Source organism: Emys orbicularis, chromosome 2 (genome assembly GCF_028017835.1).
Source record: "Emys orbicularis isolate rEmyOrb1 chromosome 2, rEmyOrb1.hap1, whole genome shotgun sequence".
NCBI classification, from domain to species: domain Eukaryota; kingdom Metazoa; phylum Chordata; order Testudines; family Emydidae; genus Emys; species Emys orbicularis.
Window position 1 is genome coordinate 236,071,820 of NC_088684.1, and position 14,908 is coordinate 236,086,727.

Genomic DNA, 14,908 nt, shown 5'->3' on the forward strand with positions numbered 1-14,908 from the left:
GCTGACCCAAAATGAAAATGTTTAGGCAAAACAAAAAAGTCTAAAAAAATTCCAAATGGTTTGATTGACCTGAAACAAAATATGTGTGTTTAGTTTTCAAAGGGTGTGGTGGTTGGGGTGGGGGGTCTTTGCTTTCATAAAATGGAAGTCCTATTCAACACCAAAAGTCATTTTGAAGAGAAACATCACAAGGTTTGATTTTGAAAATGTCACAACAGAACATTGAGGCTATTTTTTTTTTTTTGGATTTTTTTTTTCCATTAAAGCAATGGTTTGGTCAACCCACATCTGCATTTTTCAGCTGGGGGGGGGAGGAGGGGTTTTGGCTGAAAACTTTTGCCCAGCTCTCTCTAGCCATGGTCCTCCTGGCACGGCCGCTGGTCCCTTGTCTTCACTACCATTCCCCCCGTTGGAATTGCAGCTGTGCTGGTTAATCGGAAAACCGATTGCGTAGGACAGGAGGAGGTGGATAGACGCTGACAGCCAAGGAGTTAACAGGACTTTATTCTGATTGCTCCCCGCACCTCCTCCACCCTACCACTCACCTGCGCTTTATCAGTGCCAGAGCCACTGAGCGGGCAGGGAGCAGCGTCCCCAGGGGAGGCGCAAGGCGAGAAGGAAAAGGTGGAGAGAGCCTGGCGCGGGAGCATTTCCTGCACCTGTGGGATGACTCAGCGGGCCCCTCGGCCCCGTGCGCAGCGCAGAGGTGCGCGCCGCCGAAGGGCAGGGGAGCGCCCGGAGCCGTGAGTGACAGCGGGGAGCGCCGCGCTCGCTGGCTCCGCAGAGGGGCGCGCGTGGGGAGCCAGCCCTGGCCGGAGGGCTGCGGGATGGCCGTGGGCTCCGGCAAGATGCAGCCCCCGTGCGACAGCGCGGAGCCCGCCCTGAGCCGCAGGCCGAGCGCCAGGCACCACGAGCCGCAGCAGCAGCAAGTGCAGCTGCGGCAGAAGCTGAGGGAGCTGCCGGCGCGGCTGCGGAGCGGGCTCACGCTGCGGAGGAAGAACCCCGCCGCCGGGGGCCGGGTGAGTGAGAGATCCGCTGGCCCTGCCTTGCCCTGCCAGCAGCTCCCCCCCGCTGACAGCTCAGGGAGACCATTGGCCTCAGCCCCACTTCCTGCGGAGGGGAGTTCCCAGTAACTGCCCCTTTCCTCCCCGTGCACAAGGGGGTCGGCTCGAGGGGGGTGGGGCTCTCCCGTGAGTCACCAGTGCAGGTGTCCTGCTCCTACCTAGAGAGCTCGGTGCCTTCTCCGGCTCCAGCAATAACCGGCTCTGAAGATCTGCCTCTGTGATCTGCAGGGAAGTGGGGTTTGCTGGATGCTTGAACGGCAGGGGCTGTGTTCAAATGCTGGCCCAGGTCCGGGTATCTTGGTTTGGTCTGCCCCAGTCTGGTGTAAGCCGGGCCCCGCCAACAGTGCTCCTGTAGGGGGGGGGGTTTGGCTAACACATTAGTCAGCGAGCCCTCTCTGCTTTAGCCCTGGAGTAATGCTTCATGGATGCACAACCAGCAGGAATTACTCTGGAAGTTAGAAGTAGGGCTGCCTAGGAAATGGCTTTTCCACCCTGCAGCATTTCAAAAGATCAGAATGTTTCCTTTTGACATTTCTTGCAAAAAAACAAGTGGAGTGTGGGGGTAGAGACACCTACTCCAGAATAGCTAATAGTCCAGTGGTTAGAGCATTATCGGAGACTCAGGTTCAAACCCCTGGTCTGAATCAGTGCTTTACTCACTAGCTTATTGACTACTGTTGGCCTGGGTCTCTCTCCTGGAGCAGAAATTCCAGCCTAGACCCGAGAAACCCTTCCTGATGAAAGTTTTGTCGAAAAAGGTAAATTTCTGTGAAAAGTTTTGGCTTCAACCAATCAGCATGTTCTAACAACAAAGTGTTTTGCTGAAAAATTTCTGGCCAGTTCTAGATATAAGGGACTTCTGTGGCACTGGAAAAAGATCTTAAAGCACAATAATGAATTTTCATGTTCCTAATTTAGTCTTTATTAATCTGTGAGATAAGAATTTATTCCCATTTTGCAGATTGGGCCATCAAAGCATAGAAAAAGCTAAAATTATTTTCCGAGGCTCACTTAGTGAGTAAGTGACAGAGCCAAAAATGTAACCAAAAATTCATAGTCCTGTTCTGCCAACTAGACCATACTCTTCTCTGTGCCAGTGGCACAACAGTTGCTAATTCAAGTCTGTTTATAAGGTCCTAATGATACAAGCTAATACAGATGGGTGGGGAGCTCCACACATGTGCAGAGGTTTGTCTGCATGGATCAGTGTGGAGAAGTGCGTTTAAATCGGTATACTTGATTACTGGGTTTGTTTACTCATTATCTGGTATGTATTTTAAAACAAACCAGTAATATAGCTGAAGTGGATAAATAGGACTAGTTAGACATACAGCTATTCATGCAAATCTTCATATTTTTATCTTGTTTCCCTCTAATATGGAAACCTTGCAAAAACAATGTATCAAAAGGACACTGCTAATGTGTTCCAAACAGCTTTTAGAAAGTAATTTCTAATAATTTCTTGGAAGATTTGAAGCTCAAGTCTTTTACATTTCCAGCTGTTCTTATCCTCTTTCACATAAACTCAAGGGCAAATAAGGGGTGGGAGCGGGGAATAATAGCATTCTCTAAGGGTATGTCTGCACTGTTTTTAACTCAGGTTAGCTAAAGTTAAAATAGTTAACTTGGGTTAAAATAGTAGTGTAGACATGGTGGCAATTTGGGTTTGCAGCTTGAGTTCAACCCCAGGGTCCCCTACAGGCTTTAGTTTGGGGTGCTAACCTGAGTTAAAGTGAGTTGCTGTGTCTTCACTGGTATTTTAACCAAAGTTAGCTAAATTGAGTTAAGAACACACACACACCCTCTTTTTTTTTTTTTTTTTGCCGTGTAGATCTACCATGAGATACTACCCACACTCTGCTCATTCATGAAACCACAATGAGATTCCACCTACAGCAGATTATGAAGATCTGTTAACATGAGTTCCCTTTTTAAAATCTTGCATGCTTTAATCAAACTTTAAATAGTTAACAATATGAACACTTACACTGTAAATATTTGGGCAGCAGAATTCCCCACGTGTTTTCTCCTTAGGGTTTTATTTCACGTCTCTCAGCTATTGTTTCATGCTGTCTCTAGACTCTGTACCATCTAGCCCCCAAACTGCTGTTTTGACTCTTGCACATACTCACGAACAGCAGAAATATACCACCAAAGAGGAGATGACACTTAGTTGTCATGTCATCAGTACCGTTGCATAACAATCCAAATGCTGCTATCTCCTTTGATTCACCTTGCAGTTTTTCTTGAGCTATCTATCTTGGTAGAAGAGAGTGGGAGCTGTGGATTTTGGGAGTCCAGGACCCTAAATAATCCCATAGATCTGCATAGAATGGGTTCATGCTGCAAGAAGAGTTGCCGCTGCACTGTATGCAGGATGGCTCCAGCAGGAGCCATGTGGCCAGTGCCTGGGTTCTCCTGATCCCATGCAGTAGTAGTGATCGCTGTTGTATTATCTGTCTGGAAATTTCTGGGCTCGGGGGGACAGGAGTGAGCCTTCCAGCTCACATACACAGACATGCCCTAGTGTTTCTTGAGCTAGTGTGCTAAAAATAGCAGTGTGGATGTTGCCGCTGGCAGGGCCGGCTCTAGGTTTTTTGCCACCCCAAGCAAAAAATTTTTTGGCTGCCCCCCACCCCAGCCCTGGGCTCTCACCCCCCCCACCAGTGCCCTCCCCCACCCGCACCCCCTGCCGCCCCAGCCCATGGCTTTCTTTTTTCCCCCCCCACCCGCACCCCCTGCTGCCCCAGCCCTGGGCTCCCACCCCACCCACGCCTCCTGCTGCCCCAGCCGGTCCGGCGCTGGCAGGGTCGGGGTAAGCAGCGGGGCTCCCGGGACGCGCCTCAGCTCAGGGTCCCTCCAGCCAGGGCTCCCGCCTCCAGGACCGGCCGGGACCCGGGAGGGCAGAGTCGGAGGACCGCCCCAGCAGGGGGCTGAGGAACTGGGGCAGGGTAGCCCCAGAGGGAGCGGTGCCCCGGAGAACGGGACACGGGCCCCGCACGGCAGTGCCCCGCCTCTATGGCCCCGCTGCTGCTTCTGGCTGCCCTGCCGCAGCCCCTGGGCGGCTCGGGCCGCTTTGCCCAGCCCCGGCTGCAGCGCTGGGGGGGGCGGCCGCCCTGCGGCACCAGCAGGCGGCTCCGTGTGCCCCGCGGGGTGGCCCCCAGCCCGAGTGTCCCCCGCTCTGAGCCTGCCCGGCCCAGCCACAAGGTGCGGGCGCTGCTCCCCCGCGGCGTGAACCTCAGTGGCCCCAGGGCGCCCCCCGTGCACGACGCACTGCTGCTGCCAGGGCTGGCTCTAGGCTTTTGCTGCGGAAGAAAAAAAAAAAAAAAAAAGATGGCCGGAATGCCGCCCCTGAAAATGTGCCGCCCCGAGCACGTGCTTGGTTTGTTGGTGCCTAGAGCAGGCCCTGGCTGCTGGGGCGGCAGCTCAGGCTCTTAAGCAGGGGTTCTCAAACTGGGGGTCAGGACCCCTCAGGGGGTCGTGAGCTGTCAGCCTCCACCCCAAACCCCGCTTTGCTTCCAGCATTTATAATGGTGTTAAATATATAAAAAAGTGTTTTTATAGTTTATAAGGAGGGTCTTACTCAGAGGATTGCTATGTGAAAGGGGTCACCAGTACAAAAGTTTGAGAACCACTGCTCTTAAGCATACCCAACCCCAAGTCTGAGCTTGGATGGCTAGCCTGAGTCTCTGCTGGAGCTGCAGTGTCCACAATGCTAGCCTGAACCTGCTAGCGTGAGTCTGTCTACCCTGGTTCGGATGTTTGTAGTGTAGACATACCCTATGAAGCTCTACCCCAGGGGTCGGCAACGTTGGCACGCGGCTCGCCAGGGTAAGCACCCTGGCGGGCCGGGCCAGTTTTATTTACCTGCTGACGCGGCAGGTTCGGCCGATTGCGGCCCCTGCTGGCCGTGGTTCGCCGTCCCGGGCCAATGGGGGCGGCGAGAAGCCGCGGCCAGCACATCGCTCGCCCGTGCCGCTTCTCGCCGCCCCCATTGGCCCGGGACAGTGAACCGCGGCCAGCGGGGGCCGCGATCGGTCGAACCTGCCGCGTCAGCAGGTAAATAAAACTGGCCCGGCCCGCCAGGGTGCTTACCCTGGCGAGCTGCGTGCCAACGTTGCCGACCCCTGCTCTACCCCTAAGCAGTTTCAGCAGAGTGACAAGAAAGATCCTAAAAAGGTGTTACTTACACATGTCTCCTTCTGTATAGCTATCCCCTTTCTATGTCTGGTGTGCGGGGAACAATCCAGCTTCATCAGGTATAAGCAGGTGCATTGCTACTAATTTGGCCTTCGGGTATGTCTCCAGCAGTTGGGGGTGTTGGTAGACAGATATGTTAGCTCTGCTCAAGCTGCAAAAAATAACAGTATGGCCACAGCGGTGCAGGTGGCAGCTAGGATTAGCCACCTGAGTTTATACCTAAGGTTGGTGGGGCTTTTGCTTAGGTGGCTATCTAAGCATGCTATGTCACCATGCATGCCCATACTGCTGTTTTTAGTATCCTTTCTCGAGCAGAGCTGTCGTGTGTCTCTCTGTCTGCACGGGGAAGCACACTTCCAGCTGCTGTGTAGGCATACCCTTAGGTATTAGGTGGAACTGTTCTCAAGTAAACTCTGACTCACTGAAATCCCTTTTTGTTTGTTGCTTACTTTTCTAGGAAGGCATGCTGTCCCACTGAATAGGGCATAGGACTGGGAGTCATGAGACCTGTGTTTTGTTCCTGGCTCTGACTCTGACTTGCTATGTGACCTAAGGCAAATCACTTAATTTCTCTCTGAGTTTCCCTGTATATAAAATGGGGATAATGGTACATAACCATGCTTTGCGATCTATCAATGATAAAGCATAATATAAGTGCTAAGGCTTTTGCAGTTTTTTTAAGGTTGCACGTCAGTAAGTGCTGCTGGAATTTTCTTTAATTAGAGGGAAAAAAAGCATTTGGGGTAGAGAGAAATGTATAAAGAATGGCATAAACTCTGCAAACAGATATAAGAAAAAAAGTCAATATTTTCAGCTCTTTGATCTGCCAGTCTTGTCAGTGCCCCATTTAGGCAACAGAATATTCAAGGACTAATTCCAAACTTCCAGTCTGTGACAGGAATGACTAAGAACTGCTTTAGAATTATTTTGCATATGGTGATATAAAATATGCATGTTCCACTCAGTTCAGTGGAGCAAAAAACTGGACTATACATTTCTGACCTGCATTGATTCTCTAAAACCAGGATTTCCCTAATTTCAGAGACTGGTAGAATTTAGAGCTGAAAGAAAAGATCTATTAGAACAAGGTTTGGAAAGGCTCGATAACCATTTCTGGACTGCAGATGTTAGTGTTTCATTGGCCTATGCAAATCTGGTAAACAACTAGGCCAAAGTAGAGCAGACTGATTCTAGATAACTCTTTTCACGACCATCCAGATTAAAGAAAAGTTTTTCTTTGGTGAGAGGAACCCACAACTGCATTTTGCTCATATTTTGCTCTACTGGACTGAGAGGAGCCTCTCTGGGCATGTCTACACAGCAGTTAGATGTGGCTGGCTCATGTTAGCTGACTCAGGCTCACAGGGCTCGGGCTAAGGGGCTGTTTAATTGTGCTGTAGATGTTTGGGCTCGGGCTAGAGCCCGAGCTCTGGAACCCTCCCCAGTTGCGAGGTCCCAGAGCTCAGGCTCCAGCCTGAACCTGAATGTCTACGCCACAATTAGACAGCCCCTTTTCCCAAGCCCTGTGACCTGAGTCACCTGACATGGGCCTGCTGCAGATGTTAAATTGCAATGTACACATAGCCTCTGAGGCCAGTAATGTTCCTTTGGACCCAGGTCCTCTGAGAATGTTTTATCCATCCGAAGATCTCTGGGGACTGTGAAGTCCCCTAAAGGACTAGAGGAAACACAAAATTCAAGTAATCTCTTCTTTGACTTTAAACAAGTCAAGAAAGATGTGGTTCCTGGTTCAGATTTATACAGGTCAGCTCTGACCTCCTCTTTCTGCATTCAGGTAAGAGGGCTTTATACTTGGAGGTGCTGAAAACCTTACAGCCTCAGGCCTCTAAGTAGCAAAATCCAGGCCCATACTGGTCCCTCTAAAGAGCACTGAATTATTTACACTCCAGGAGAACATTGAATAGGGAAGAATGGAAGAAAGAAGTGATCATTTTAAAAAATATTGAAAGTTGAATGGTAATCCTTCCTCTTGACTTTTGAGTGCATCCTGTTTTCTCCATTCAGTGTTCCAGGGCCCAGTCCTACAACCACCTGGGAATGGAAATAACTTTACTCTCATTAATATTGATTGTAGTCAATAGGGCTACTTGTGTGAGTAAAGTCATCGCTATATCTGTTTGCAAGATCTGGCTCTGAGGGATTTCTGTTAGATTTGGGGCAGAGATTGTACTTATTTGTACCTTGTAAAGCACAGTCACATTGTTGGTACTTAAAATAAAAATGTTGTTGGATTTTTTTTTCCTTATTGGAAAAGGAAAGAAAATTTGAGGTTTTTTGTGTGTGCATAGTTGCTGGAACTGGAGGTCAGGGGGGTGCTGCCACACCTCCTGGCTTGAAGTGGTTTCCATCATATACAGGGATTACAGTTTGGTTCAATGCCTGTCAGCACCCCCACTGTACGAATAGTTCCAGCACCCCTGGCTTTGTGTTCTTCATTTTAGTTAAATGAGGCACCAAAGAGAATATGGTGTGCGTTCTGCACCATACAGTTCAAGGGCAAGAGTCTTCCATCCAGGAGGCAGTTCTCTATTGCATGGTTTGTATTTGTTAATGTGTAGAGCTTCCATTGCATTCAGGTTGTGTTATGTTCCTGGAACAAGTGCAGAACATACAGTACAGATTGTGGATTAGAGAGGAGGGGAGAGCTTTGCCCTAAATATCTTACAGTTATAAACACTATTGGCTGTGTTTAGATAATTGACTTTATTGTTTTTCTGTATGAGGGCATTAATGAAGGGTGTAAGGTACAGTATTCTGTTCCCTGGAAAAACACCAAAATCAATGTGTAAAATAAAATACTGAACTAACATTGTGGGTGATGTAACTGTCAGCATTAAAGAGGTGGAATGACTAATACTGGTGGCACTTGCTTTAAAGCCTGAATTTTACTGACTTTGAAGTTCCATTTAGTAACTTCAAGCAGCATTCATCTTAGCAGGTATTATTATGTGACTAAAGATAAACTATATATATACTGCTGAATTTTTCTTATAGTAATTGGCTTATTATATACTCCTACTAAATGTTTCATCGTATCTTTTAATTTAGCAGTGCTGTAACTGGTGACACATGAGATGTTGAGTAATGATTAAAATATTGGTGGGCTGGTGACCACAATAGCTCCTGGGGAACTAAATCTCCAACTGCTAGAAGCTGGGACTGGACGACAGGGGATGGTTCATTGGAATATTGGCCTGTTCTGTTCATTCCCTCTGAAGCATCCAGCACTGACCTATGTCAGAGGCAGGACGCTGGGCTAGATGGAGCACTGGTCTGATCCAGTATGGCCATTCTTATGTAACTTCCGTGTCTATATTTTTGATTTTTTAAAAATACAAACTTTCATATTGTCATATGGGAAACGTTGACTGGCTGTGATACATAAATACAGTAGAACCTTGCTAAGTAACCAGTCTGGATGCTGGGGTGATTGGTAGGGTTCCTTCCCTTAGTCATGGAGTGGTTCCACAGCTACCTTTAATCGCTATTTTAATCCTGAGACTGCCATAGGTTCCATAGCCATAATGTGCCCTCTCCAATTTGCAATAGAACCTCCAGCATCACCTCTGCCCTGTCCCTTGCCCGTCCATCCATACCATACCCCCACCTGAACTGGTGCTGAGCAGACCCAAATATGGGGGGAGCACAAAGGCGGACTAAACCCACTTTTGTTCTCCTCACCCTAAGATTCTGACTCAGGCTGCACATGGCCTTCAGTGAACTTGGCCTCTTCATTTTTTTGTTTAAAGCAGATTTCTTTTACCCTGCATTATTAACACCTTCACTTAGTAAAACTGAAAGAATGCTACAAATGTATTTACTTTTTGCATTTGTCTCTGATTGGATGATAAAATGAAAGTGACTATATTATTTTTCTTTTAGCATCTGTTCCTAATTGACATCACCTACAGGTTCTCATGCAGTGCTGCAGTGTTTGGTTTGGAAACCCACTAGGGGAATGTTTGTATAAGAACAAAAGATCTGTTTCCATTGAAATTAAAAATAAAGTAATGAAAGAATTTCCATTGGCCTTAACTTTTGTAGGATCTTGTTGAGTATTTTTGTTCAAATCTGAGCTGGCAGTGTCCCTTAAACTACATTTCTCAAAATAAATGAACTAAGTATGCTTTGTGGAATAGTATCATTGATAATTTTTTTTTTTTATATTTTGTTTACTTGAAAATGCACAACACTTGTTAATTCATGGTAAATTTCTCAGATGCTGGTGTGAATGAGCAAGATTCTATGGCACTTTTTTGCAACAAATTGTGCTGAGATTAGTGTTAACTCATCAAGTATTGGGTGCTAATGTTTTCAGCTGGAAGTGCCGTAGTAATTCTGTATCTTGAGGAAATTACACATCAAGATGTACATTTTTTGTGCTAATGATAATGTTGAAAATAGGCAGTAACTTCTTAAAAAAGTGAAGCAGAATATGCCACCTTTCTTTACTGAACAGATGGAAACTACTGTAATGAAACAAATGCTTTTCCCCACAATAAAGCTAGCCTATCAAAATTAAAATGATATTCACATACAAGGAACCAGTTTGTTTATGGAAAATTAGTTTCCATATCTTTAAATGCCATATATTTTCCTTGGCTGGATTGTTCATTGCAAGTTTATATGTTTGAATGAGTTTGAATTAAAGATAAGGATGTAGATCAGTAAACCTGTAATGATAACTACACCAATCAGCACGAGTTGGCTAAAACAACATATGAAGTTAAATTTGCACCCTTCCTGTGAAAACCGAAATAGGTATGTTGCAAGAAAATAAGTGGGATTGTGCTCTGTGGAATCTATGCCAGCCCCCCACATACCTATGTTCATGGGGTGGACCAGCTCTGCATTCCCTCCATGGTTTCTATGCTAGTTCCTGGGTTGGAATAGGGGCCATAAGCACGGTGAGAGACAGGGCCGGCTCCAGACACCAGCTTAACAAGCAGGTGCTTGGGGCGGCCAAGGGAGGGGGCGGCAGGTCCCTTGCTCCCTCTAGGAGCGAAGGACCTGGAGCCGGCCCTGGTGAGAGATGATGTGGTCCAATGTATAGGGCACTGCCTAGCTCTGCCATTGACCTATTTGACCTTGGACAGATCACTTCAACTCACTGTGCTTGTTTTTCCTTCCACCCTTTGTTTGTCTTGTCAGTCTAGACTGTAACCTCTTTAGAGTAAAGGCTGTCTCTTACTGTATGTTTGTACATGCCTAGCACACTAGGGCCTTGATGTTGATTGGGTCCTGTAAGTGTTACTGTAATAAGAGGTTCAGATTTTTATTATTTTTATGTGGGGAACCATATAATCATGGACCCAGTGACAATTCCCCTGCCTTGGCACACATGCTGGACTATGCAGGGATGTTCATAGCACAACTCTGCTGCATGGAAGTGGTTGAGTTTCTATGCAATTAAACTCTGAAGCCAAATTATCCGAAGTTCTGCTGCATTATGGGCATCTCAGTTTCTCATAGCTCATGGCCCATTTTCACCCTTGGCATTTTGTACTGTTTTTAGTCTGTGTTATATTCTTTATCTACATGACATTAGTTGTCTGTCAAAACATCTTTTCCAATAACTGTGCTGTCAGTGAAAGTTCCAGCATCAAAATAAAGGCAATGGTGGTGGTGAACATGAGGCTGGAGCACAAGGTCATACTGTTCTCTTTTACTCACTAGCATAAGAGGTTCTGTCTGTTAGTAACTGGTATAATACTGTTTATCTCAACCTAGCTTATTGTCTGTTTGTTCAGAAGAGTTTGACTTTGTCAAATGATCTAGCTGCAGCCATTTACATAAAAGGGTGTATATGTACATAAATGAGCCTGGCTCAACTCCTACAGTACACTTTTTATTCTAACTGATTATTTTTTCACTAGTTATTGCTTAGAGAGCACTTCTAATTGGTTAAAAGTCAGTTTTTTTGTTATATTGTAAAGAAAACATTTTGCTGATTAAGAGGGTTTTTTGTTTTGCCAATCCATATAAATTGGTAGAAACTTGTTTATCCTACCAATAACAGAGCCAGATTCTTGTCTCTCACTGGTTTAAAACCTGTGTAATCTCATTGACTTCAAAAAGTACTTTGATGCCTTCTAATTTGTCTTGTCTTTTTCCCCCCAAATATAAATGCAATTTCCCCTCCCTTTTTTCGTCTAGTTAAAAAACAAACAAGCGGTGTCCATCTTTGTTTTGGTCTTTGACTCGGACATTTAAGATATCTGATACTTGGTGCATATGTGGTATTTTTTTATGCACTATTTTCATAGTGTTAGCCTATGAACTTATTTTATAGATTTAATCCAAGTTTATTTGTGAAGTTATTTTATAGAAGTAACATCACAGCCCAAACAATCACTTAATACCCTGTCCATAGATCTTGAAGTTTAGCTGTTATGCAAGATTAATAGAACCAATCATGAAGAAATATTGATAAAAGATGAAACAATATTTTGTATATATCTTAGGACATTTTAAACCAACAGCAAGATATTGAGTCTAAACACCACACCTTTTGTTTTTATACTCTTTCTCTAAGTAGAGTAATACAAACTGTATTTCTGAGTGCTATAAAACTTGAATATCTAACTATATCTCAGAAATACAGGGCAAATTCCGGTCCTTGCCCTGGCTGAGTTGGTTTGCTTCAGGTGCACAGTGCTGCTAGAAAACTGGCTTAACCAGCTACCTGGTGTAAAGGAAATCCATACACTCAACACAGTGGCTCTATGCCAACCCATCCTGTCCGTAATACAGGGGGTATTCCTGGGAGAAGAAGTCCTGGCTGTGGTGCTTCTGCACTCTGGCCATTTTACAATAGGGACTGGACTATTCCAGACCAGCTATAGGATTTGGGGGCAAAGGTAGTCCATGGACTTTGACACAGATTCAGTGACCTAGGTGCCTTGGAGGTATAGCTTTCATCTCTCTGCCCGCCTGTCTCCTTTCACTGGAAGGGGCTTCATCCGAAGGGAAGGCAGATAGTGCCAAAGCAGTCACAATATAATCAGGGCAAAGTTTCCAGGAAATTAGACATGCAACTCCTGTGCTACTTTGAGCCATAGTGTATCAGATCTCAAAAACTACAGTAGGTAGGGTTGGATGAATACATATTCATTTTTTACTTTATTTCTTTAGACTTGTATCTGCGTGCATTAAAAAGGAGTGCCTATCATTTGCTGTAGGTTCTCCTCAATAACTCTTAGCAGAAAGTAGTGGTGGTGATTAGTAGATGACTAAAGTCAGTACTAGGGGCACCATGCTGCAGAAGGGGCACTATTTTGGAAGAGACTTAAAATCGAGGTCCTGACCATTTGCGATTGCTAAAGATTTCATGGCAATTTTCTCAAGAATATGGGTGTTTAACCTGGCATCCTGGCCAAATTCTGACTTGAGTAATTGAGTTCCACCTGCCTAAAATTCCCCATGTAATTTCAGATAGTAAATGGCTATCATATCCATGATTAACAGCACATAACAGCAATATAACAGCTGCTGCATTTCCACCCATAGGTGGGTGCAATTCAGTAGTGCGTGAAGTGATTTTTAAATATGAAGAGGCAGGGAGAAAGATGAGTGCACAATCAGAAAACTGTCGGTGTGTGTAAGTATAAACACACACACACACACACACACACACACACACACACACACCTACATATAACTCTGTGCGTGCATGCATGCACATATATAAAATTAATTCGCTATTGGCAAAGGCATAGATGAGGAGAATCCATTAAAACAACCACTCTGGATCCCTCTTTGTGTATGCTCTTGCTCTCCTTTGTGATGAGGTTTAATTTTTGCATTTGTCTGTCATCCCGATGTGTGCTGGGCAACTAAAGTAGATTTCGTGATACATGTGGCCTGCAAGTACATTACTGAATCGAGTACAAGAGGATACTAGCTTTGTTAACATGAATTTGACCCTCCTTTAAACCATGATAAGTGTAAGCTTTAAACAAACAAAAGAGGACTCTCTAGCGGTTATTTGCCAAAGAAGAACATTAAGAATGCAGTGTGTTTTACCTAGATGAGGGATGTCTTGGGTTGGGAAAGATAGCCAAGCATTTCATAGTTTATCAAAACCCTGTCCATGCTAGTTCTAAACTATTAGCTGTAATCATGTTGGGTAAATGGTTGTGAAGCAGTGCTTGACTAGGATCTTCCAACAGTATTTGCTGGCCTGGCTTGCTTGTGAAGTGTGGGCAAATACATTAAAAAAAAAAAATCTTATTAGCCAAAATTGCCATGAATGCTTTTGAAAACGTTACCCATAGCCTAAGTCTCAATTTCAAAAGTGGCGTAGGCGTTTAGGCTCCTAAATTCTTGTCTACATGGCTCCACAGTGCGGATTACAGGGGTGTGAGTTTTGCACGTACTAAAATGTTGTGTGTAACTGCCCTGTATAGACCTTGCTAGTGTGAACTAAAAGGTACCCAGTTCATGTTAATGAAGTCCTGTTTGAAACACTAGCTGGATCTACACAGGGCACTTACAGCACAATGCTTTAGTGTGCGCTGCAATTCTTGCCCATGTAGTCAACACTGCACGGCTATGTAGACAAGCCCTGTCATAAACATACAGCTAAGGGTAGCATAAAATCCCCCTTTACCCTGTAAAGGGTTATGAAGCTCAGATAACCTGGTTGGCACCTGACCAAAAGGACCAATAAGGGGAGAAGATACTTTCAAATCTGTGGGGGAAGGTTTTTGTTTGTGTCTTTGTTTTGTTCTCTTCGAGTCAGCAAGGAACCAGGGCAGGAAAAATACATCTCCTTAAGCATATCTGAACTAAGCATCTAGTATTGCAGAAATAGTAAGTAATAGCAAAGAAATGCGTTAGATTATCTTTTTGTTTTAATTTGTGAATTTTCCCTGTGCTAAGAGGGAGGTTTATCCCTGCTTTTGTAACTTTAAGGTTTTGCCTAGAAGGGGAAATCCTCTGTGTTTTTGAATCTTTTGTTGGTCTGTAAAGTACTTACCATCCTGATTTTACAGAGGTGATTTTTACTTTTTCTTTCATTATAATAGTCTTTTTTTAGAATCTGATTGGGTTTTAGTGTCCTAAAACCCAAGGGTCTGATCTGTGCTCACCTTGTTACCTATCTGGTTGGTAGAGTATTCTGAAGCCTCCCCAGGAAAGGGGGTGAAGGGTTTGGGGGGATATTTTGGGGAAACAGGAACTCCAAGTGGTCCTTTTCCTGAATCTTTGTCTAACTCACTTGGTGGTGGCAGCATACTGTTCAAGGACAAGGTGGAATTTGTGCCTTGGGAAAGCTTTTAACCTAAGCTGGTAAAAATAAACTTAGGGGGTCTTTCATGTGGGTCCCCACATCTGTACCCTAGAGTTTAGAGTGGGGAAGGAACCCTGACATGGCCCCAAGTCACTTCTGAAAATAGGACTTAAGCGCTTTTTAAAATTTTGCTCTACATCGGTAGGTAGTGGTATGCAACTGTTAGATGTGAACACAAACTATATTATAATTGCAGCTATGATTGAAAACTGTTTTAATCGATTAAGGCTCTAATTTAGAAATTGTCAAAGAGAACCCACACATACAAAGCTTCTCTTACAAAAGAGCAATGATAGATGATCCTACAGGTAAGGAAAAGGTGTCAGGAGAT

At 45.1% G+C, this 14,908-nt stretch overlaps 1 protein-coding gene across 1 annotated transcript in view; it reads left to right on the plus strand.

The window, feature by feature from the left end:
• Positions 1-827: 827 nt before the first annotated feature.
• The window catches only part of RAPGEF5 (Rap guanine nucleotide exchange factor 5), a 257,733-nt gene continuing 243,652 nt past the window's right edge, over positions 828-14,908 (plus strand). The window contains exon 1 of the mRNA XM_065399415.1: positions 828-1,019. Coding sequence (XP_065255487.1) covers positions 828-1,019 — 192 coding nt within the window. The remainder of the gene's footprint in view (positions 1,020-14,908) is intronic.